General features: G+C 34.6%; 1 protein-coding gene across 2 annotated transcripts in view; it reads right to left on the minus strand.

The window, feature by feature from the left end:
• LOC129233105 (protein Mpv17-like) overlaps positions 1–27,011 on the minus strand; it is a gene marked incomplete at its 3' end in the record, with an annotated part of 84,618 nt that overhangs the window by 20,874 nt on the left and 36,733 nt on the right. For both annotated transcript variants that reach the window (XM_054867163.1, XM_054867164.1), the window contains 2 exon segments: positions 3,107–3,199; positions 9,147–9,262. In XM_054867163.1, coding sequence (XP_054723138.1) covers positions 3,107–3,199; positions 9,147–9,262 — 209 coding nt within the window.

Raw genomic sequence — 27,011 nt, forward strand, 5'->3', positions numbered from 1 at the left:
TAATAATATATATCTGCGAAATGAACTTAGAACTGCAAAAGGATAGTAAGGGTGGGGAAAAAATATGATCGCTTCAGATAGGGTTACCAACTTCAAAATTATCACCACTTAGAGTCTGGCGTTGAACCTTTATAATGACTTGATTAGAAAAAATTCTCATCATTTTACCAGCTTGTCAATATTTGCGTTTTTAAGGTGCGGTGCAATGTTTAACTATTATTTTGGGAGAAAATTATATGGGTTTTGATTTTTCGATGCTAACAAGGATGATTAACTTTAAATAAACTCTTTTAATTACAGTTTTTTTTTTCTTTAGATGTCTACACTTTGAAAAATGCAATCTTTTAACATCCGATATGAGAATCATATTTTGTTCTTTTTTCAAGCTAACTTCGCTTTATTAGGATGCAAATAAATGAAAAGTCTTTTTATTTTTGTTAGAACTCTCATTTCAAGTTTTTAAAGCAAAATTCCATTTTCTTTTATGAGGATAGATATAGATGTTTTATTTATTTATTTATTCACTTTTTTTTTTGTTGCTTCAACTGTGTCCACAGATATTAATGAAATGTTTATCATAGGACTCTAAAATGCAATTTTAAAATAATTTTATCAAAAATATTTCTTTTACAAGCCCTTTTTATACTTTTTATGCCTTCACTTTGAGAATTGCGATCTCTTTGCATCCGCTATGGGAATCCGATTTTTCGAATTTTTGATGTTTATTACGCTTTGTTAAGAGGTAAACAATTAAAATATCTTTTATTTTTGTTAAAATCACGGAATTTATAAGTTTTAAACGAAATTCTGTGCTTTTTTAGAGTGTCTTGGGTCAAAAAATTAAAAATGCTGAACCCTTGTCTGAATTTTATTTTATTTATTTATTTTTTTGTTACAAATATTTTAAATACTGTACAGAAATGTTTCTAGTATAATTTAACATAATCCACTATAATATTAAAATCTGTTCGCGTCTGTCTGTCTGAAGATCTATCTTCTTGAGAACCGCTGCGAATCGAGAGTCAAACGAGATACTGATCAATTCGAAATTTTCCAAAGAAAACAATAGGACCAATCTCGTAATTGTTCGACTTTAATTAGCGGAGATATTAATTAAAACGTTAATTAACATAACGTTATTCAGGAATTTTTATTTCTTTCCTGTTGCCATTTTGCACATTGGTGAGCAAGTAAAATTCTAATAATTCTTTTAAAAGAGATTTTTTGGCTGCTGTCCAAATCTTAAAATAACGTTTCCATCTAGAACTTTTATTTTAAATTAGTTTAAAATTGGTTGCACTATTCGGATATAGCCTTTATTTTATCGTCTGTCTTTTTTTTTTAATTTTTACATTCAACGTTCTTAACTTTTTTCAGCATAGGAAAGTTGTTTCTTTAGCTATGTTTATTGATTGTAGTGTAAGTTTATCATTCACCGGCCTCATATTTTGGTACATTTAGGAGGTGTGACTAATTATGTTTATTTTGTTGGACCTTTTCCCGTCACATGGGTGAGTTTTCGAATTGTAATAACTCTCTTTTTCCTTCCTGTTTCTATTTTTGAAACACAGTTTGTATCGTTAAAAGAACATGTTAAATTAAGATTGTTTGGATTTCTTTAAGTGAAACAGAGTTGAGCAGAAAAAAAACTGTTTTTAAGGATTTCAACTAAAGCTAATTTGGAATCTAATGACTTTAAATTAATGCTTATTGGTATTTATTTAGTCTTGGTGCTTTAATTTCACGTAATCAACCAAAAAATGTGGGTCATTTTAAGTAAAAAGCTGATTGTAATTGTACATAAATATTTCAGATATAGTCTATCAGATGTAATTCATTTTAACGTGAGCACAGATTATAGTTGATAATGCATATATTTTCATCTTTTGTGCTAATTGAAAATGCTCATAACTTGTATCATTGATAACTATGATTAACGTTAAAGAGATTTTTGCCAAAAATAAGCTCTACTGGTGTTTTGCAAACCTTGCATTACGCGTATTTATTTACTCCTTAGCGCTTTAGAAACTAATGTCAGAGTAATACAAAAACATCAATTGGACATCTCTTTCATTAGTTAAAGTAGCCCGTGCAACGCTGGGCACGCAGCTAGTGTATATAGAATGGTAGATAAATATTGATACTTAAGAGAGCGATGCCCCCCCTCCCACCGAATATCCATAACGATATAAAAAACAATCCAGAATGATATTCTCGACATAGAAGAGGAAAACACTCAACTTTAAGTTTAATTGATGCCGTTTGTGCCATCTCTAAATTCTAAAATTTCGTTTTAACAAAAAAAAAAATTTCTTTTTGGAAAATTATTTGTTTTTTCACAAAATTAATTCATTTTTCACAAAATTATTCGATTTTTCACAAAAAACGGACCCTGTGAAAAATCCTGGACAGACGCCTGGAATGTGCATGTGTGTGTAGGCCTATGTGTTTGTGTGTAGGCATGAGTGTGATGAGTGTGTGGGTAGTTGTGTGTAGGTGTCTGTATGTATGCGTGTGTATGTGTTTGTGTGTGCGTATGTGTGTAGATGTATATATTTGTGTGTGTGTAGTTGTGTATGTATGCGCGTGTGTGTAGCATATGGATGCAAGTTGGAGACGGCTTTCGCTCTAGGAGCAGCATCGTGAGGAGCCGGTCGACGGTGGTGCTGCAGAGGGTGCTGGCGGGAAAATAAAATGATAGCCCATCAAAACAGTCAAGTGAGAACAATAAGCAATCGTGATTGCTCAAAAAAAGAAAAAAGGCCACATAAAAGTGTGGTGCCCAGGACCCTGCACCTGAAGGATCAGGATCTGCTGGCATTTTGATACATTAATTAGGTTTTAATTAACAAATAAATAATAATTCATGATATTAATTAGCAATTTAATTTTTCAAATATTCTGTTTTTTTTAAGCTGTCAAGTTTTTAAAATACAGTATACAGTGCACCCAAAACTTTGAGCTAGTTATGGTCCAGGCTGACTTTTAGTTGTAAGTACATCGGCGTACTTTACACTGCATGTGAAATGTGTTATAATGATTATTATATAAGTCATTGCACTTCATACCACAATAAATACATATTCATAGGAAAAAAGTAACATACCTGATCTGTCAAAACTTTTTTTATTCCAACAGTTTTACCAGCTACACCATAGATTTTGTCTAAAGTAAGATACCAAAGTCTTAAACTTGGTCCCTAAAATAGTTAAAATTAAATTATAAACATGGGATAAGGACAATTCAGAAAATGTGATATATTTCCCTTGTTGGCAATTTTGAATTCTTGAGTTAACTTTCAATTTTTTGGTTGGGTTACTAGTGTTCTTCAATATTTGTAGTGTATGGCTGCAAAAGTAGGTTATCTCCCGAAAACACTTTTTTAGGAAGAATTTACGCATCTGTCACTACAAAACCATATGCATTATGATACTTTTATTTGAACCATTTAGGAGATACAAATATAATACAAATACAAAAGTGACGACCAGCAACAGGCTCTGGGCTCAGCTAGACTGGTTCCTAGTCAATTTACAATCCCCAGTGAAGATCAATGGCCCTCTTAAAACTATCTACTCCCTTGCTCATTACCACCTCTTCCGGTAAGCTGTTCCGAGGTTCCACTACCCTGCTAAAATAATAATTTTTCCTAATATCCGTGTTAGCCTGAGATTTAAATAGCTCAAAACAATGACCCCTTGTCCTGTTTTCAGTGCTAAACTTTAGCCCCGTAACATCTTTCGTTTTAATAAATTTAAACAGCTGAATCATGTCCCCTCGGTCTCTTCTTTGCTCGAGACTGTACATTTTTAGCCTTCTGAGCCTGGAATCATAATCTAAGTGAGAAAGTCCATTTATTAGCCTTGTAGCCCGCTTTTGAACCCTTTCCAGTACATTAATATCTTTCTTAAGATAAGGAGACCAAAACTGAACAGCATACTCCAAATGAGGTCTTACTAAACTTCTAGATAAGGGCAGAAGAACTTCTTTAGATTTGTTTGAAATCCATCTATTGATAAACCCAAGCATCTTATTGGCTCTGTTACTAGCAATGCTGCACTGTTGACTCAACTTTAAATCCTGACTTATTAAGATCGGTAACTTTGTCTGCCTGACTAATGACTGAACCTTGCAAATAATAACTTGTACACTTATTTCCATGCCCTAAATGTAGCACTTGACATTTCCCAACATTAACAGCCATACCCCATTTATCAGCCCATTCCGTAATATGATCTAGATCCTCTTGCAGCTGATTTGCTTGTTCTTCATTTTCTACTGTCCCCATAACTTTGACATCATCAACAAAACAATCGGCCCCAAACATGACAAATGCCAGTGGCAGTATCCGCTACTGCCCAACACAATGAGGAAAAGGGGATTACTGTATTTTCCTATGTATTATCCGCGGGCGGCATATAATGCGCAGGTCTTAAAATCGGCCTGAAGAAAAAAAAGCTTCGTCAGGGTTCGTACTCAATTTTAGAAAATAAATGAAGGAGTTTTGAAGGAGTAAAATGAGGATTTGAAGGAGTACATACTAATGGGTTGTCCTTACACGTTGTCATATTTTTTTTTCAACATCTTTGACCCCCTACCCCCTTTGTCACAAAGAGTCACACTTCATCTTACTTCTCCTCTTGTCACATGTCATTTTTATAAACATATAGTTGTAATAACTGTGCGATGTCACTTCTTGTTACCCTCTCTCTTCCCCCTTGTCACAATTTCGTGAACCAGTCTCTCCTCAAGGCATGACATCACTTGTGGATGACCCATTTTACAATATTATAACTGCCATTTGCTAAACAATTATGTTTCTAACACAATCACTTAATATAGTACATCTGCATATATATTTTTTAGTAATAATTAGAGAAACCTACTTTTGCAGCTGAGAGTGTGGTCATCTAATAATATTTTCACCCCTTCATCACCCTTATACCTTCGTCCTTGTGACAAAGTTAAGTTGTCGATCAAAGTATGTATTTTAAGTTACTGTCATAGAGGAAGACTATGTAGTCTTCAACTAAAAAAGGAGTTTTGAAGGAGTTCAAACCAAAATGAAGGAGTTTGAAGGGCCCTTCAAAAAAATTTCCCAAATGAAGGAGTATTGGAGGGTTTTTGAAGGAGCATATGAACCCTGTTCGTATAATCCGCGGATTATACAATGTAAAAAGATAAAGTTGAAATTTAACATACCATTTGAGCAACTAGACTAAAAATGTGAAAAAGTAATTACTTTGAAGGCATAATCAAAATTAATCTGAAATATAATCTAAAATATAATGATTTCTTCTTGAAATCTTGATTATAGTAAGCTAATTACTTGAAAAACAAAGAGTCAAGACAAAGGAGCAAACGGTCTAATCTTGTGCAAATGGCTACCTATTTCACTGTAATCTTGCTTATTTTACATGACCTGAATCACCAAGAGGACAATTCAAGCGTAAAATAACCAACCTACAGGCAGGCAGCGATGAAGAACATGCAGGCTTCGTAAAATCAACAACATTCAGTCGGCGTACAGTCTGGATCGGCGAATCCTAATGTAAAAATATTGAGGTTCAATGCGTTGGTGTTAAGGGAGAGAAAAAAAATCATAGATAGTCCGCGGCTGCGTAAAATCCGCACCTCATAAACTTTACCTTTTTTAGCAGATAATCCGCGGATTATACGCAGGAAAATACGATACTTAAAACACCCATCCTCTGGTTGCCTCACTCTGATGTCACTTCTGGATATGAATATGTGTCCGTCCAGTATAAAGTTGGAGATGCTTTAAGGGGGAGGGGGTTTGTAAAATTCTGCCAGTTCCTGAGAAGGAGGGAGTAACAAGAAGTGAGACATCATGCACTTTACAATATGTCTATGAGTAACAGTGTGACATAGGGAAGGGCTGTAGAGTCGGAGGGTAAATGACTGACTCTGGGGATTTTAGATCCTTCGACTCCACCCTTTTTACCCCAAACTCAGCAGTTTGGACGCATGACATATGGGGGTGAGGAGTGTGTGACACTGTGATGCAGGGGTGGAGGGGTATCAAACTTTAAAAAAAAGATGTGTGACATCATTCATGGGCAGCCTCTAAGGCACTGGACTTGTGGGTTCAAAACTGGACTGTCCAAGGACCCTCTATGTACGATAATGGACCATGTTCAGGGCCCAATACGGGCTGATTTTGCTACCGTTTTTCGGTACCTTCACAAAAATCTTGTTTTGAAATCGGTACTTTCACAAAAATCAAGTTATAAAATCAGTGGCTTTACAAAAACATTGAAAATTTTACAAAAATTGGCATTTTAAAATATAAAATTTGTTTCTCTGTTTAAAACAAAATTTACTCATAAAATAAAATTCTAAGCAGGTTTATATGAACAATCGCTTAAATAGAAACCTTTTTGTAGTATTTTAACTAATTTTTAGCTGTTTCTTGCCAAAGTGTATTTATGCAATATTATCGCAATCTTTCAACATCTGTTTTGGGAAACTGTTTTTCTCATAATTTCCTATTTTGTACACAGTACATAGCCCATTAAGCTGAAAGTACGATGATATTTTTTGTACTTGTTAGGTTTTTAGCTCCCCCCCTCCCCAAAAAACAAAATCTGTTAAAAATAATACTAGATGACATTTACACTTTTCGAACTAAAATTTCACTTGTTCTACTTCTCTTTTACAAAAATTAGGATGCCTCTAAAATTAAAAAAAAAAAAAAAAAAAAAAAAAAAAAAAAAAAAAACAATGCTGATAAAAAAAACTTTTCCAAAAATAGAATGATGCAATACTTTCACAAAAATAGGTAGCGGGAAAAAAATCCTGGATTGGCCCCTGATGTTAAGTCTGTCATAGTCACAGAGTTCTACAAAATCTCATCCTAAATCAATATATCTGGGGGGGTGCTCAGATTCTTGTCTGGATTAAAAAACAGAACTGTCTTCAGGGCCAACCAGTAAAGCAATGGGAGATGGTACACAAGAAGAACCCTGAAGTGTGAGAAGAACCCTGAAGTGTGAGAAGAACCCTGAAGTGTGAGGTTAAGCATAAAGTTGTAATTATGACCAACTTTTGTTTGAATGAAATCAAAATCATAGCTGCTAACATTGAAAGCTGAAAATTAGGAAGACTTATTACATTTAAAATTCGGAAGACTTTGCACAAATAAGCGCAACAAAGATTTGAGTGCAAAAAGGATTTGTAAAATATACGCAGTTCTGAAATTTGGAAATTAAGATTCCTATATCAGGGGCCAATCCAGGATTTTTTTCTTGCTACCTATCTTTGTGAAAGTATTGCATCATTTCATTTTTGTGAAAGTTTTTTTTTATCATTTGCACTGTTTTTGTGAAATTTTAGAAAGAGGCATCCTCATTTTTGTAAAAGAGAAGTAGAATAAGTGAAATTTTAGTTCCAAAAGTGTAAATGTCATCTAGTATTATTTTTAACAGGTTTCGTTTTTTTGGGGGGGGGGGGGGGGAGAGCTAAAAATCTAAGAAATACAAAAAATACCATCGTAATTTCAGCTTAATGGGCTATGTACTGTGTACAATATAGGAAACTATAAGAAAAACGGTTTCCCAAAACAGATGTTGAAAGATTGCGATAATATTGCATAAATACACTTTGGCCAGAAACAGCTAAAAATTAGTTAAAATACTACAAAAAGGTTTCTATTTAAGCGATTGTTCATATAAACCTGCTTAGAATTTTATTTTATGAGTAAATTTTGTTTTAAACAGATAAAAAAATTTATATTTTAAAATGCGAATTTTTGAAATTTTTGATGTTTTTATGAAGCTACTGATTTTATTACTTGATTTTTGTGAAAGTACCGATTTCAAAACAAGATTTTTGTGAAGGTACCGAAAAACGGTAGCAAAATCAGCCTGTATTGGGCCCCTGTATATAATTACTTTTTGAAGTTGACAAAACTGCAACTGTTAGGTTAAAATAAACTTTTTAAAATGAGGTACAAGTTTGTTTCCTCTTACTATAAATAAGGAATATTACTTGAAGCTGGTAAAGATTTAGGAAATTCAGAAAAAAATCAGGAATGCTTTAACTAAAATTTTTTGGGAAATGCAAATTTGAAAGCAAGGTACCGGGAATATACATGTATCCAAACTGAGCGTTTCATGCATAGGTTTCATGAAACGGTTCATGATCATTTTATGGTACATTTTTACTTCCTTTTACAAAAAAGGAAGTATTGTATTCGCCAAAAAAATTTCACCCAAAAATCGGCCTTAATTTCTATTTTGCTCACCCCCAAATGAATGTTGAGTTTTTTTTTCAACCTGACCACACGTGGATATGTGCTTAGGAACCTGCAGACACCCGAAATATCCATTTTGACGATCTCCGAGTTAATTACAACGAGTTTTCTCATGATGTCTGTATGTACGTGTGTATGTATGTCGCATAACTCAAGAACGGAATATCCTTGAAAGTTGAAATTTGATACATAGATTCCTAGTGGGGTCTAGTTGTGCGCCTTCCTTTTTGGTTGCATTCGTATGCTTCAAAGGGGGTCTTTGGCCCCTTTTTGGGAGGAAATCATTGTTAATTTTGATGTAAACTCACGTGGTGTTATAATTTGGCGGACACTTGGCCATATATCACCAGTCTTTTGGTCGCCAAGTTTTGTCGCCAACTTGGCGACAAATTTGGCGATTTAATTTTTTTTTTAAAAATCTGGTTTCAATTTGGCCACTGTTGATGATATTTTAGAGAGTAAACTATTGAATCATATTAAAACTGCCAACAATGAGAAAAAGACATTAAATTGGAGTAAAAGGAAGTCATGTGATTCACACATCAGCTCCTTTTTCCAGAAATTCTAATCACTGATTTTAGGGAATTTGTTTGTTCTGCTGAAAATTCGGGAGATATTTACTACTTTAGGGAATTCGGGAGAAGGTATCGCAATTCGAGAGTTTCCCGAACAAATCAGGAGTTTTAGCCGCCATGGGAAATGGATCAATAATAGAGAAAAACATTTTATTCTGTCACACAAGAAAATTTTCTAAAAAAATCCATTGGAAAATTTGCCATCCTGGAGAATTTTCCTACCCACATCACTAGTAACGCATAAAATGAAAGTTAATTAATGTAATAAATGATACTTTGACTTAAAAATTACTTACTACATAAAATAGTCCTAGAAATGCAAATCTTCCTACTCGAAACCAATCAACATGTTTCAGTTCAGATTTTTCTACTGCAGTTTGTGCAATAAAATCACTAGTTGCCATCAGACAACCTAAAATACATTTAAAATATAATGAGTTAAATTAATAATAATGATAGTAATTTTTTATTTAGGGCCTGTTTTATGATGCAAGTAGTTAAATGTATCATAGTTCCAAAACATATAAATTTGTTATTCACCAAGCTTAAACATATATAAAACCAGAATTTTTTAATTGATTACACAGCATGCAAACTAACAATTGTTTTTTTCAAAATTACTTTTTAGAGTGTTTTACAATGAACAAAAAAAAAAGAAGTTTTATAATTTAACATTCATATTTACACTTTTTGGTACAAAAGCTTTATGATTGGACATGTCTGTTATGACTGGTGAATTAGAAAGGAAGCAAATCAAATGCACAAATTACAAATGTGATGACCAGCAACAACAGCCTCTTTAAATGATGGCCCTCTCCCCAATTACAATACCGTCAACGCTCAATAACTCGAAGTCCTAAGGGACCGTCTAAAACCTTCGAGTCATCGGTGGTTCGAGTTATCGGAAGTTACTTTCCAAGTAAAAGTTTTCTGAAAAATAATTTTTTTTTTTTTCAAGAATAGTGCATAGTAAACAGACTATAACACATATAGTTCGGATAAAATTAATTATTAATACTACACAAAAATACCTTTTATTGAGAATAAAGTTCATTAAAATCTGTCCAAAAAAGGAAGTCATTTTTCACTGCTTATATTTTATCACATCTTAAAGCGTCATTAATTTTGTATGTCGTAGGCCCAATTTCTTTTCTCTTGATTTCAGTTTGTATTGCTTTTAAACGTCTTTTTGTCCTAAAAGCAGAGTATTTGATTCACCCGGGAAAAAAAGCTACTTTTTCAATTTTTGCCAAAGTTTTATGTATCCGAAAGATTAGCTAACGATAAAATTTTAGGTTGTCAGTCACAGCAAGATGTAGCCAAATTGGCGACTTCTCATGTAATCTTGCAACATTGTGTGCATAAAGGAGCACGATTGTAAGTAAATTATCTCCTCCCACAAATTAATTAGCAAAGCAATGTGTGATAAAGAGAAAAAAAACCTTTTTTTCTAATTTTGGCTGTATAAAACAGAAACAAAACTCTCAAAAGAACTTACGATTTAAAAGAGACATAGAGAGAATTTGTGTTGAAAACTCTAAATTATTTTGGGACCAAATGAAAACTTTGAGATAAAAGAATATTCGAATTATCGAGAGTTGACTGTATATTAAGTTGTTAAAAGCATCTTAAACATATTAAACCTATATTTACATATATTTTTTGTTTTTTAGCTAGATCTAAAATAATCAAAAATAAACTGTATAAAAAGTTTTAAAAGTAGTTAAGATGTTAAAAAGCTCCAGGATTCTCTAATATGAAAAGCAAGAAAACTACAACTGCTAATATAAAGATATTTTAAAAGTCAAAAAAAAAAGAAAAAGAAAAAGAAAAAAAAAGAAACATTAATTTTGTTTATAGCAGTGTTTATAAATTACAGAAACATTGAATAACTAGAAAGGAGGAGAATCTGGAGTAAGGGCCAGGGGCGGATTAACTAGGGGGGCATTCGGGGGCGTTCGCTCCTCTCTTGACATTTGTTTTCTGAAACCGAAAATACGGAATTTATAAATTACAGAAAGATTGAATAACTAGAAAGGAGGAGAATCTGGAGTAAGGGCCAGGGGCGGATTAACTAGGGGGGCATTCGGGGGCGTTCGCTCCTCTCTTGACATTTGTTTTCTGAAACCGAAAATACGGAATTTATAAATTACAGAAAGATTGAATAACTAGAAAGGAGGAGAATCTGGAGTAAGGGCCAGGGGCGGATTAACTAGGGGGGCATTCGGGGGCGTTCGCTCCTCTCTTGACATTTGTTTTCTGAAACCGAAAATACGGAATTTATAAATTACAGAAAGATTGAATAACTAGAAAGGAGGAGAATCTGGAGTAAGGGCCAGGGGCGGATTAACTAGGGGGGCATTCGGGGGCGTTCGCTCCTCTCTTGACATTTGTTTTCTGAAACCGAAAATACGGAATTTATAAATTACAGAAAGATTGAATAACTAGAAAGGAGGAGAATCTGGAGTAAGGGCCAGGGGCGATTAACTAGGGGGGCATTCGCTCCTCTCTTGACATTTGTTTTCTGAAACCGAAAATACGGAATTTATAAATTACAGAAAGATTGAATAACTAGAAAGGAGGAGAATCTGGAGTAAGGGCCAGGGGCGATTAACTAGGGGGGGCGTTCGCTCCTCTCTTGACATTTGTTTTCTGAAACCGAAAATACGGAATTTATAAATTACAGAAAGATTGAATAACTAGAAAGGAGGAGAATCTGGAGTAAGGGCCAGGGGCGATTAACTAGGGGGGCATTCGCTCCTCTCTTGACATTTGTTTTCTGAAACCGAAAATACGGAATTTATAAATTACAGAAAGATTGAATAACTAGAAAGGAGGAGAATCTGGAATAAGGGCCAGGGGCGATTAACTAGGGGGGGCGTTCGCTCCTCTCTTGACATTTGTTTTCTGAAACCGAAAATACGGAATTTATAAATTACAGAAAGATTGAATAACTAGAAAGGAGGAGAATCTGGAGTAAGGGCCAGGGGCGGATTAACTAGGGGGGCATTCGGGGGCGTTCGCTCCTCTCTTGACATTTGTTTTCTGAAACCGAAAATACGGAATTTATAAATTACAGAAAGATTGAATAACTAGAAAGGAGGAGAATCTGGAGTAAGGGCCAGGGGCGGATTAACTAGGGGGGCATTCGGGGGCGTTCGCTCCTCTCTTGACATTTGTTTTCTGAAACCGAAAATACGGAATTTATAAATTACAGAAAGATTGAATAACTAGAAAGGAGGAGAATCTGGAGTAAGGGCCAGGGGCGATTAACTAGGGGGGCATTCGCTCCTCTCTTGACATTTGTTTTCTGAAACCGAAAATACGGAATTTATAAATTACAGAAAGATTGAATAACTAGAAAGGAGGAGAATCTGGAGTAAGGGCCAGGGGCGATTAACTAGGGGGGGCGTTCGCTCCTCTCTTGACATTTGTTTTCTGAAACCGAAAATACGGAATTTATAAATTACAGAAAGATTGAATAACTAGAAAGGAGGAGAATCTGGAGTAAGGGCCAGGGGCGATTAACTAGGGGGGCATTCGCTCCTCTCTTGACATTTGTTTTCTGAAACCGAAAATACGGAATTTATAAATTACAGAAAGATTGAATAACTAGAAAGGAGGAGAATCTGGAATAAGGGCCAGGGGCGATTAACTAGGGGGGGCGTTCGCTCCTCTCTTGACATTTGTTTTCTGAAACCGAAAATACGGAATTTATAAATTACAGAAAGATTGAATAACTAGAAAGGAGGAGAATCTGGAGTAAGGGCCAGGGGCGGATTAACTAGGGGGGCATTCGGGGGCGTTCGCTCCTCTCTTGACATTTGTTTTCTGAAACCGAAAATACGGAATTTATAAATTACAGAAAGATTGAATAACTAGAAAGGAGGAGAATCTGGAGTAAGGGCCAGGGGCGGATTAACTAGGGGGGCATTCGGGGGCGTTCGCTCCTCTCTTGACATTTGTTTTCTGAAACCGAAAATACGGAATTTATAAATTACAGAAAGATTGAATAACTAGAAAGGAGGAGAATCTGGAGTAAGGGCCAGGGGCGGATTAACTAGGGGGGCATTCGGGGGCGTTCGCTCCTCTCTTGACATTTGTTTTCTGAAACCGAAAATACGGAATTTATAAATTACAGAAAGATTGAATAACTAGAAAGGAGGAGAATCTGGAGTAAGGGCCAGGGGCGGATTAACTAGGGGGGCATTCGGGGGCGTTCGCTCCTCTCTTGACATTTGTTTTCTGAAACCGAAAATACGGAATTTATAAATTACAGAAAGATTGAATAACTAGAAAGGAGGAGAATCTGGAGTAAGGGCCAGGGGCGATTAACTAGGGGGGCATTCGCTCCTCTCTTGACATTTGTTTTCTGAAACCGAAAATACGGAATTTATAAATTACAGAAAGATTGAATAACTAGAAAGGAGGAGAATCTGGAGTAAGGGCCAGGGGCGATTAACTAGGGGGGGCGTTCGCTCCTCTCTTGACATTTGTTTTCTGAAACCGAAAATACGGAATTTATAAATTACAGAAAGATTGAATAACTAGAAAGGAGGAGAATCTGGAGTAAGGGCCAGGGGCGATTAACTAGGGGGGCATTCGCTCCTCTCTTGACATTTGTTTTCTGAAACCGAAAATACGGAATTTATAAATTACAGAAAGATTGAATAACTAGAAAGGAGGAGAATCTGGAGTAAGGGCCAGGGGCGATTAACTAGGGGGGCATTCGCTCCTCTCTTGACATTTGTTTTCTGAAACCGAAAATACGGAATTTATAAATTACAGAAAGATTGAATAACTAGAAAGGAGGAGAATCTGGAGTAAGGGCCAGGGGCGATTAACTAGGGGGGCGTTCGCTCCTCTCTTGACATTTGTTTTCTGAAACCGAAAATACGGAATTTATAAATTACAGAAAGATTGAATAACTAGAAAGGAGGAGAATCTGGAGTAAGGGCCAGGGGCGATTAACTAGGGGGGCATTCGCTCCTCTCTTGACATTTGTTTTCTGAAACCGAAAACACGGAATTTATAAATTACAGAAAGATTGAATAACTAGAAAGGAGGAGAATCTGGAATAAGGGCCAGGGGCGGATTAACTAGGGGGGCATTCGGGGGCGTTCGCTCCTCTCTTGACATTTGTTTTCTGAAACCAAAAATACGGAATTGAAAAAACTACCAGCAATAAACATGGGCCGGGCATAGTCAGAATTCCCGTTAGGGAGGAGCGAGCATAGACACAACAAGATGGTGGTTTTTAGTTATTCCCCCCCCCCTTGATGCCTCATCTTCAGTTTTATCTTGGAGGATTCAAAAAAGTCTTAAGGGGTTACAGTACCTCAAAAATGATGAAACAATCAAAAAAATTTTATTGCTTTTTTCAAAACAAAAAACTATTCTGAACACAGGGGAAAAGTTTCAATGCTTTAGTCCAAATATTTAAAAAGTTAAGAGTGGTTTTAGGCCATGCTTCCTATGTGTTCTTATGCAAAAGAAAAACTTCAAATTGCTTTTTCTCGATGATGGTTTTTTTTTTTTGTGTTTTCATGTCATTAGAATACATAAGGATTTTTTTCTATTAAAGATACAGCTTTAAAATAATACTTTTTGCAATTGGGATAACATATTTGACAAAACTGTGCATTGGATAAGCATTTTATAAATTACTCTAATGTTTAGAGCATGTTAAACCTTTAAAAACCATTTTTAAAAAAAACTTTGATTTTTTACATAATTAATCACAGAAAATTTTCTAATAAACTCATAAGCAAATGAATGCACAGATTTTTGGAGATGATTATAGTGATTGTTTTGCAAAAAACGTTTTTTAAATTAGTGCAAAAATAAAAAAGCCTTAAGGATTTTAAAAAGTTGAAATTTTCCTAAATGTTTTGAATTTTCCAAAAAAAAAGGCAATATTTTTAAATTTTGAAAATAAATTATTGATTACAAAATTAGTATGCATGTTATGGTTTCAAAGAAATATAAAATTTATATAAATTAAAAGAAATTGTTTGAAAGGTACTGTGCCCCCTTAAAACTGCCATCCTCACCCATCATCCTTCAAGTTCCTACATTAAGTTTTTTAAAAGAGTGAATTTGCAAAACATCAGACGAGTTTAACACTAAGAAATTTCTTATTTGCAATTTATTTCTTTGAAAGAAAGATAAATTCCTTTGTTTTAAAGAGTTTAGGCTCTTTGGTAAGATCAGGGAAGGGTAAATGGTTCAAGAAGTTTCCCTAATATTTTTTCAAATTGAAGTCCTACAAACAGTTTTATTTGATCTCAGGTGATAGTAGGGGAAAAAATTTCAAGGTCCACCTCCAGATAAATTTTAAAAACTCACGTCAAAATTTGCAATTTTATTATGGTCAAGGGATAGGGACATTGGGGTTCTCTCCCCAATATTTATTCAAAATTGAAGACAGTTTTAGGTTATCTTTGGTGAGGTCAAACAGTTGGGACTCCTCCCCCGATATTTCCTGAAACTAAGGCTTTTAAAAACGCAATTTTAGGCGGGCTTTGGTGATTTTAAGAGTAAGGAGAAGATTTGGGGACTCTCTATGGAAAATAGTAAGAGAGGCGTCTGATCAAAGAAACTGAATAAAGTTCAAGTCCCCGAAAAAACCAATGAGATTTTTTTGGTCAACTAAAGATGGACAAAGCAGTTAAGCGTTATTAATCCAGAAACTTTTCAAAATTGAAGTCCATTAAACACAATTTTAAATTATCTTTAGTAATATCAGGGAGCAATGTGGGGTCAGAGATTCTCCTCTAGGAAGGGGCTGTTTTAATCAGCCCCTTCCTAGAGGAGAATCTCTGGTTTTATTCTAGGCTAATTCTATGCCAAAGTACAATATAACACAGAATTGTGGATTTACCTTTCTATTCATTTTTTCTAAAAAGAATTATATACATAATAGATTCAACTTTAATATAAATGTAAAATTAAGAACAATTTGTTTTTTTTATGTATTTTTGGTATATTTTTTATTGTCAATAAATATATTTAGCGGAACTGTAGTGTGAGTCACGTATGAAATGTCACGTTATAAACTAATTATATATTTCATTAATCTAGTAGCAATATAAAATTAAAGTACTATCATTACAAGTTACAACCACTTGTATATGTAAAGGCCCTTTCACCTTGTTTTTTCAGGACTATACTACTGGTGTGGTAAGATATTGTAATGATTTAAATGTAATGTAAGCAATCCAGGTGCAAGGGACGAAAGGTCAAAACAGAGGTCCAGACATAGTTACTGTTTATCGATGCCTTAAATCACATTCAGATGATAGGAAGTTATCAAAGTTGCTGAGATAACTTAATTTTTGGTAAGCAATAAAAGCTCTTAAACCTATATGTTCTGCCGATTTCTCAGTAATTTCTTAATGTTTTGCCTATTGCTTTTAAACTTTTTTGTAGCTTCCTCATTTTAAACAATCTTATAAGTTTTACCACGGAAAAACACGTAGTAGTAAATACTGTTACTGCTTATTTATATTTTTATTATAGAAAATTACATTGCCCATCTAGTTGACGCAGCGGCTCACTACTACACAGTTGTGATAGCGAAATTGGTATGAGGGGGGCTTTTCAGTTTTAAACCATCACCCCCTTACATAGACTATAAATCTGTCCCTAGTAATGGCACCACCTTGACCCTCTTCTGTCCAAATAATAAAAGAATATTTACATAGAAGTATGAAGTGAAAAACTGAGACCACAGGTCTATTGTACTGTCCCCGCTGTAGGTTGCTTATTTATTTCATCTTGGCTGCGATTATGATATTGTGTTATTATATTTAAATAACTTGAACGAACTAATTTCAGCAACTGCTTTATTTTCAGCACCGATCAAAACATCGTAACATTCGAACCCGAACAAAAACTTCTCTGGCGTTGCCAATTACAAACGAATAACTTATAAATAGGTACGATTATTAATATTCGATTACAATTCGATAATAAAATACAAGTATACATGAAATAGCAATAATAAGGTAATAAACATTTAAAAATAGAAGGTATTAACTTTGTAAATTTAGGAAATATATAATACTTATGAAAATTAAAATAATTCCCATTTTTATATTTCTGTGTCACCACACCGCTATCACCACTAATCGAGTCCAATAACCAAAATAAATTTCAACAGTTGCTTAACTGATATTTTATGCAGTTCCCAGGGATCCATATAGTGGTATCCCAAGTTTTCGAATCTCCGTGCAGAGTAGAAGTGAGATTCACCTAGCACATGAATTGAACTCTCATCAGCCATATGGCATCCTCTACATGATGGATCGTCGGTAACACCCATCAGATTAAGATGCCTATTAAGAGAGCAGTGTCCAGTTAGCAACCCAACAGACTTTTTGATCTCATTCCTACTCAAATTAAGCAATTCCCTGGATCTAAATCAGGGAGGCTGCTGGTTGAAAGTCTTGGCCTGCTTTTGAGAGTTGGACTGAAGCCACCGGTTATATGATTTACCCATAAGCAAGGGTGCCCATATAGGGGGGCAAGAGGGGGCTCGGGGACCCCTTAGAAATTGGAACTTCCTTGCTTTTAGTACTTTTTTCTTTGCAAAAATGTAAAAATATTTCTTCTCCAGCCATTAAAGAATAATTTATTAAAAATGTCAAACTTTAATACCTCTAATCTGTACTGAAATCGGTTTCTATGGGCAAAATATCCTGCTAAAGAATGGGGAAAATATCTGAGCTCCCCCTTAAAATTTTGCATATGGGCGCCCTTGCCCATAAGAGGGTTCTTTGCAGTAATCCTTACTCAGGGCCGGATTTGGAAGTATGGATGCCCTGGGGCAACGAAGGAGTGGAGGCCCCTAATCAGGATTCGAAAAGATCATCATATTTTCGAAAATATCCAATACTTGGATATATATCCAAATACTTGTATATATATATATACGATATTTTCGATTGAAAAAATTTCCATTCAAGTCATTTCGTCAAATAATTTTCAATTTTTGAGCTCAAGAAGCGAGAAGTTGTAAGGATGACCTGCAAAGTTAACCATTTTTCGGATGTGTTTTTACTTACTTCATTTCTCTTTAACTCATAGGTACAAATTAAATGAATAATAATAAAAAATATATATATTGCCACTGAAATGCTCTATCAAATGAAAAATTGATAGTAAATGGATACTTGCAATCAGGGCTTTCTGATATATCGATAATATTATTTTTGTGCAAGCATTCTTTGTAGAAATACCAAAAAAAAATGTCTGGGAGAAAAAATGTAAAATTCGCTGACCCGTGAAAGTTTGGATATTTTGTTAAAATTTTATTGTGGGGGCCCCTTTGTTGTGGAGGCCCTGGGGCAGTAACCCCGCCTGCCCTCCCCTAAATCCGGCACTGTCCTTACTGCATTGTAGGGCAGACAGAGAGCAGGCTCGGGTCCCACAAATGGTACATTGGAGCCCTGCTTAGCTAATTGATCTGCCAATTCATTGCCCACAATGTCACAGTGACCAGGAACCCAGTAAAGGGAAATAGATGCATAGAATGTTGAAGAATAATATATTTAACACGTATAACGTGGATCTTCATTTTTAAACTTTTTATATTTTCACAACAGGTTTGACTCTGACTTTGGAACTTGTGGAAGTACCAACAACCTAAATGCAGCCATATTGTATGACTGAATTCACACTAAGGAATAATGTTCCTACAGTGAAATATAATGATGAAATTTGATGTTACATCAGAGTCACAGTGGGTAGTAGAGTGTCAATCTTCCTAAAAATTACAAATACAACAAATACAAAAGTGACGACCAGCAACAGGCTCTGGGCCCAGCTAGACTGGTCCTAGTCCATTTACAATCCCCAGTGAAGATCAATGGCCCTCTTAAAACTATCTACTCCCTTGCTCATTACCACCTCTTCCGGTAAGCTGTTCCGAGGTTCCACTACCCTGCTAAAATAATAATTTTTCCTAATATCCATGTTAGCCTGAAATTTAAATAGTTTAAAACAACGACCCCTTGTCCTGTTTTCAGTGCTAAACTTCAGCCCCGTAACATCTTTCATTTTAATAAATTTAAACAACTGAATCATGTCCCCTCGGTCTCTTCTTTGCTCAAGACTGTACATTTTTAGCCTTTTAAGCCTGGAATCATAATCTAAGTGGGCAAGTCCATTTATTAGCCTTGTAGCCCGCCTTTGAACCCTTTCCAATACATTAATATCTTTCTTAAGATAAGGAGACCAATTATAACTGAAAAAAAATCAAAGCTAGTTTGTAGGAAAATTTTTTGCTCAACTGTAATGCTTAGTTTTCATTTAACAGAAAAAAAAAAAAAAAAACGGGTAAATGTAAAATTCTTTTATCTATCAAACTCTTGGATTTTAACTAAGGTGCTTTTGTTGTTTGAGTGAGCAAAAAAGAAAAAACAACTGAATTAAACACAACACACAAATTTCTCTCAAAACTACTCATTAACTCATCAAGAAATGAAGAATACAGTTAAGTTGAGTTTGCAAACGAATTAGTAGATTAGAACAGTTAGTAATCCAACGTTGTGAAGCACAAAAATTGCAAAATTATTGCAGACACGTGTTTCGGTGTTACAAGGAACACCTTTTTCAATGCTAAGAAATGTGAGCTTCTGGATGAAAAGTCATCCGAGAAAAGCAACATTGTGGAACAAGAGATAGTATAAATATCAAAAAATAGAAATTAAACAAAACAAAAAGGATAAAATGACACCTGGAGGCAAAATTTATTATATAATTCCATCAGGAAAAAAACCGTTAAGTAATAAACTTTCCAAGAAAACTCATAAACAATGCAAAAAGTCCAAAAATGAAACCACTCTGCATAAATTAGCAATACATTTACCAGCGGGAAAAACTATGTATGGAAGCAATATATCAAATGGAGAAATGCAGGAAAAAACAAAGTGAAGGATAAACATATTGGAATTAGTTAATCACAAAACGAAATAAGAAAGCAAAAAACTAAAAAAATAAAAGTAAGAAATGTACGACGTATACATAAAAATAATAGAGAAACTAAACCAATTTTAACAAAGGAGTCCACACAGAAGAAAAATAGGGAATTGCAGTAAGATCGTTGATTCGATTCCCAACAGTGTTGAGCAATACTGGATTTATTCAACTGTTGTTTTCTGACATATCTTTGATGTTCTTTTAACCGAAATATTAGTAGATGTTAACTTTAATATTTTCAATGCTTTGTATGACTCTGAGATAGTGCCAAAAGACTTGAAGCTGGTAACCATCACATCACTCTAATCTGAGGGAGGGTCAAAAGGCAAGGCAGGTAACTATAGACCTGGGAGACAAATTTTTGCAGTTTGTAAAATTTTTGAAACTGTAAGAGTAAAGATAATAAATTTTCTGGAAAGTTTTTGTCTACTGTCTGGTTTACAGTATGATTCTAGGAAGGGGAGATCCAATGTAACTAATTTATTACACGTCTATGACAAAGTTAGCAAGGCTTAAGATAACAAAAATTATGTAGATGTTATTTACAATTACTTTCAAAAAGCTTTCAATAAAGTACCACATGTTACTCTGCTAATAAAACTTGAATTGGAATAGGAGGGAAAACTATAAATAGGGCTAAAACTTGGCTTACTGGGGGAAAACAAAGAGTATAGTTATATTCAATAAATTCAGTAAATTATTCAGTAAATATTCAGTAAATTACCGCCCATTAGCCTGGGCTAAAGCAGAAATACATGAAATACACTGCCGGCTCAGTCATTTCCAGCCGAGGACTGCAGTTTCGTGCTTATTAGCACTCATCAGCCCGGCATAGGAAAGTGACTGAGCTGGAGATGGAAAACCTCTTAAGGAAGCCAAGAGTGCCGAACAAACTGGTAGCTAATATAGAATTAGCACAGACCAGACGAGTGACCGAAGCAATGGTTCGGTTCAACTCTAAGATTGAAGGCAAGCCATGGTATATTCAGTAAATTACCGCCCATTAGCCTGGGATAAAGCAGAAATACATGAAATACACCGCCGGTTCAGTCATTTCCAGCCGAGGACTGCAGTTTCAAACTGCAGTCCTCGGCTGGAAATGACTGAGCCGGCAGTGTATTTCATGTAAAGAGTATAGTTGTTAGGGGAAATTTTTTTCAATGGGCTGATGTTTTCAGTGGGGTTCCACAAGGTTCAGCTTTGGGGTTACTGTTGTTTATTATTTTGATTAATGATATTAGTGAAGGGCTTCTTCATTGATATTTTTGCAGATGATGCAAGCTATTACTTACAGGGATCTATCTTAAGCAAAGAAGAAACAGTTATAGATCTGGGTGTTTTAATTCGTCATGATTTGGAGTTCAGTAAACAGTGCAAGTAATAACGCCAACAGAATGTTGGATTTAATCAATAGGTATATTTCACAAAATTCTAAAGAATTTCTTTCACCTTTGTACAGAAGTTTGGTAAGACCTCATTTTATCTTAAGAAATCTTAGGCTCCAATATTGTAAGGCAAGGCATAAATTTAAGTATTTGGTATGGATTCTGAAAAGAGAATTGGAGCAAAGACTGGCAGATAACATAGACAGGAACTTTAAGAGGTTTTTTGCGTACGCTAATTCGGGGAAAGTTCGAAATAGTCATATTGGGCCACTGGTTGATCAGCGGAATTTTAATTCAGGACGATAGTGATATTGCTAATGTTCATAACTTTTTTTCGAGTGTTTTTAACGATAACTGTATCTCAACAGTTGACACCAGCAAGACACAAGCTATAGTACAGCTGAGGACTTTGTATTTTTCAGGGATGACGTTTTACTTCATTTGAAAAAAAATTACAGAGACTAAGGCTTCGGGACCAAATAATATTTATCCAAAAATTTTAGTTGAATGTGCAGAGGAATTAGCAGACGCAATTCTAAATATTTTCAATGCTTCTTATAACTCGGGGACAGTGCCAGAGGATTGGAAGCTGGCTAACATTACACGGCTCTTTAAGAAAGGGTCTAAAGGGAGTGCGGGAAATTATAGACCTGTGAGTCTAACTTCGGTGGTTTGCAAACTTTTTGAAACATTGATGAAAATTAAGATACTAAATTTTTTAGAGACTAATAATCTATTGACTAGTTTTCAGTACGGTTTCAGGAAAGGTAAATCTTGTGCAACTAATTTATTACATTTTTATGACAAAGTTATGGGGGTTGTAGAAAATGAAGAACAAGCAAATCAGCTGCAAGAGGATCTAGATCATATTACAGAGTGGGCTGATAAATGGGGAATGGCTGTTAATGTTGGGAAATGTCAAGTGCTACATTTAGGGCATGGAAATAAGTGTACAGGTTATTATTTGCAAGGTTCAGTCATTAGTCAGGCAGAAAAAGTTACCGATCTTAATAAGTCAGGATTTAAAGTTGAGTCAACAGAGTGCAGCATAGCTAGTAACAAAGCCAATAAGATGCTTGGGTTTATCAATAGATTTATTTCAAACAAATCTAAAGAAATTCTTCTGCCCTTATCTAGAAGTTTGGTAAGCCCTCATTAGGAGTATGCTGTTCAGTTTTGGTCTCCCTATCTTAAGAAAGATATTAATGTATTGGAAAGGGTTCAAAAGCGGGCTACAAGGCTAATAAATGGACTTTCTCATTTAGACTACGATTCCAGGCTTAGAATGCTAAAAATGTAGTCTTGAGCAAAGAAGAGACCGAGGGGACATGATTCAGCTGTTTAAATTTATTAAAATGAAAGATGTTACGGGGCTAAAGTTTAGCACTGAAAACAGGACAAGGGGTCATTGTTTTAAGCTATTTAAATCTCAGGCTAACATGGATATTAGGCAAAATTATTATTTTAGCAGGGTAGTGGAACCTTGGAACAGCTTACCGGAAGAGGTGGTAATGAGCAAGGGAGTAGATAGTTTTAAGAGGGCCATTAATCTTCACTGGGGATTGTAAATTGACTAGGACCAGACTAGCTGGGCCCGGAGCCTGTTTGCTGGTCGTCGTATTTGTATTCATATACCAATTCATTGGAAAAGGTTCAAAGGAGAGCAACAAGGTTCCTAAATGAGTTTTTTAATTTAGATAATGATTCCAGGGTTAGAATGCTTAATACGTATAGTAGGGTGGTTCAAAAAAACTTTTTTTTTTCATCTATTCCAGGATACCCCCTATTTTTTTTTAATGCAGTCAAACCTTGATATCTCGAACCTACTTATCTCAAAACCCTTGATATCTCCGAAAGAAAATTTCCCCAGCATTTTCTTTAAAAGCCCCTATGTATTTTCAAAAGTTATCTCGAAATTTATTTTTCGAAACCTTTGATATGTCGAAATTTTTGCACAGAAGCAAGTTTCAACTGTCGTTTTGGTTTGACAATTTTTGTAGTGAAACCAGTTCCAGAGACAATTGCTTAGCGTTTTTCATCCCTTTTCTTGGAAATTTTGTGAATAGGGGATTGGGGCAAGATAATAGGGGAGTGTTGGTATGAAGGAGGTGCTGTGTTTTCCCCAGAGTTTAGAATCTTTGTGCATTTCTCTCGAACATGTTGTTGAACACTTTGAGGAAAGGGGTTCAATTTTTTGTCCGTCAGTTTTTAAACGAAAACGGAAAATCATCATTCAGCTTTTTTAACTCCTTCAAAATGGCTGCTGAGAACTTTTTGAATGTGAGGTTACTGGTAAAAGATAAAATTGGAATTTTTAAATTTTTTGGTGAAAAAATCAAGTTGAAATTGTTGTTTATTTCAAAATCTCATCTTGTGCACTTTCAACAATTAGGAAATTTCAAATCTAGTGAAATATTGAAGACTACTTTATTGATCATAATTCGAAGCGGTCACATAGTACATATATAAATTCATATAGCATACGTGTGTATAAATGTGAGAGTTACTAGTGTAATTTTTTAAAAACCTTGATAACTCGAAAACTCGATATCTCGAAATTTTTTCCCGTCCCGAGAGATTTGAGATATCGAGGTTGTACTGTACTTATTAATAGTCTTATGCTGTAAAAGTTTTAGCTTCTTTAAATTTTAAGAGGGTGCTCAATGAACCCTTCATTTAACATTAGCCATAGCATAAAAAATGCCACAAATTTAGAAACATTAAATTTCCCCAGCTGTTTCTTTTTTTGGTAAATAATTATTTTATTGCAATATATATGCATATTTCTACTGTATATTATAATATGTAGCATTGTTTTTTCAGTTAAATGTATCCCCCCCCCCCTATAATTATGAACTTTGAGGGAGGGGGTTGAGCAGCCTCTTTTAGTTGAAATAGGAAGCTAAAATTCTTCCAGTATATTACTATCCACAAGTGTTAAAATATTGAGGGGTGTACTGCGTTATCCTGGAAACTTTTTACTTCCTTTCACAAAAAAGGAAGTATTGTATTCGCGAAAAAATTTTCACCCAAAAATTGGCCTTAATTTTCACTTTGCTCACTCCCAAATGAATGTTGAGTTTTTTTTCAACCCTACCACACGTGGATATGTGCCTAGGAACGTACAGACACCCGAAATATCCATTTTGACGATCCCAGAGTTAATTACAACAAGTTTTCTCGTGACGTCTGTATGTATGTGCGTATGTATGTCGCATAACTGAAGAACGAAACGTCCTAGAAAGTTGAAATTCGGTACATAGACTCCTAGTGGGGTCTAGTTGTGCACCTTCTTTTTTGGTTGCATTTGGGTGTTTCTAAGGGGGTCTTTTGCCCCTTTTTGGGGGGAAATCATTGTTAATTTCGATGTAAACTCAAGTGGTGTTATAACTTGGCAATATATGGCCAGTCTTTTGGTCGCCAAGTTTTGTCGCCAACTTGGCGACAAATTTTGCGATTTTTTTTGCTTTCATTTGGCCACTGTGTGTGATATTTAGAGAGTAAACAATTGAATCACATTAAAACTGCCAATAATGAGAAAATGACATTAAATTGGAGTAAAAGGAAGTCATGTGATGCACACATCAGCTCGTTTTTACATGTATTTTTGAACCATCGTAATGTTTAGTCTGGAGCCAAGGAAAGTCAGAGGGGACATGTATAAATTTATCAAAATAAAAGATGTTAATGAGTTAAATTTTTACTTAGAAAGCAGGAAGAGGGGTCCTTGTCATCTTCATCCACCCTATACAAATGTCGCTTGATGGCAGCGAGAATAGCCGATTCATTTTCTGAAACGAATTTGCTTTTGAATCGCATAAAAGTACCATTTCTTCCCAGCATACACTTTTAGCTGTAGAAGCTTCAACAGAAGCAAAAACTTTTTACCATGTGTGTCGCAGGGTTGGCCGGATTAGACCCAATCGGTTTGGACCTTTTTTGAAAAAACCCATTTAAAAAACCCCATTATTTAGCCCACTTTTGGGTTTTTTTAAATTTTCTGAGAAGTTTTTAAAAAAACTAATTAATGTAAATACTTTCACAATTTAAACTTTTTTATTTGGTCTTCACAACAGACAATGGATATAAAAATGAATTTTGAACTTTAATAGTATTTCTTAACTCTTAACGGCATTAAAAAATACTTCAAAAATTTTAAATAAATATATTTAACTTTTTTCTTTAACTGGTCTCCATAAATAACTCAAATTATCTTGATTAAGTCCTGTCACGTCTGATTTTCTCAATATTTGTAGATTGTACAGAGGAAACTACTCTAGCTAAAAGGCTTTCATGTCAATTATTTTCTGCAAACCAACACGTCACAAATCTTGAATAGACAAGGTAGATTTTTTTAAGAAATTAACAGGTTTTACAAATGGTCGGACAGCAAACAGAATAGATGTACAGTACTTTCATTATCTTACGAAAAAGTTTAATATTTGTTACTCTGTACACAGAAATAGAAAAACTGGCAACATAAAATTCAAAGAAATGTCTTGATTAAGCTGGAATTCAGTAAAAAAGGATTTAAACTACTTGAGGTTCTACAGCAGTTTTGCATAACAAAATGAAATAAAATAAAGTAAAATGCAAAAAAAAAAAAAAAATAAATAAATGTAGTAATTAAAAACGAAAAATAGATTTTATCACTCAAGAAGTAACTTTGCCTTAACTGTTGGTAATCATGGAAACTAAACAATCTGAAACTTCACCATTCTTGGGTTTTGTCATCTTTTATACTTTTCTTCAAAAAACGCTGAATTTTAACTAGTTTTCCAGCTTTTTTTACTCCAAGACAATTTTTGCGCTTTTTTTTATATATTTATGCTACAATATATGCTACAAGTACCCCACATTTTCCCTAAAAAAAGACAAAAAAACCCACATTTCTTTAAAAAAACCCAGCTTTAGTTGGTTTTTTTTGGGTTTTATTTTAAAAAACCCAAAAAACCCTGGGTCCATGGGCTTTTTTAAAAAAACCCGGGCTTTGGCCAACCCTGTGTGTGTGCGTGTGTTTATTTTAACAGTTGATTGTTTTTTGCAAACTTAATATTGAAAAGGATTAGATTAGTAAGCCATTAAAACCATTTTTTTTTTGTCTTAGACTTGAAGTAGTGAAGACAAAAATAAGTGAGTTAAATAAACTAACCTGTTTTTTAGTATAGAGCATGTAACTTTTACTGACCAGTTTTATGTCCTGGGTTTTTTGCTTCCTTGGCTTGAACATACATACTCTGGAGAAATCACCGTTTGAGCAACTAATAAATGTCGGCTAAATTTATTTTCAGTGAAAGTAAAAATAGGAAAATAAAACAATTTATACTTCCTGTCTTTGATGAGCATAAAAATGAGAAATGAAAATAATTTTTGGAGTGTGCAAGCTATGCTTGGGCAGGCCTCACATCACTGGTTTTTGTAATTTTGTATGACAATGGTGTTTTTTTGCACTTCCGATTTTTGTTAAGTTGTTTTGTTCAAATGAGCAGATTTTCTGGCACTCAACTTACCAAAATTTTCAATAGCATTTCTTTTTGAATGATCTTGCTTTTAGTGTACTAATTATTCAATTTGAACGACTGTTGATAGATCGGTGGACATAACAGTAGGATAAGTCAGAGTGCGGTTAAGAGAATCAACGAGGAAAAATACAATATAAAGAAGATAGTTCGATTTCGGCAAAATTGGGGTTTTGAAACCTTTTTCCGAGTTGTTTACAGAAGGTTGCTTTTTTTCCCCTCCTTTTTACTTGCCATTAGTGATTCAATTTAATATGCATGACAAAATCGCGAG

The sequence above is a fragment of the Uloborus diversus genome, unplaced genomic scaffold (genome assembly GCF_026930045.1).
Source record: "Uloborus diversus isolate 005 unplaced genomic scaffold, Udiv.v.3.1 scaffold_17, whole genome shotgun sequence".
In the NCBI taxonomy this organism is placed as follows: domain Eukaryota; kingdom Metazoa; phylum Arthropoda; class Arachnida; order Araneae; family Uloboridae; genus Uloborus; species Uloborus diversus.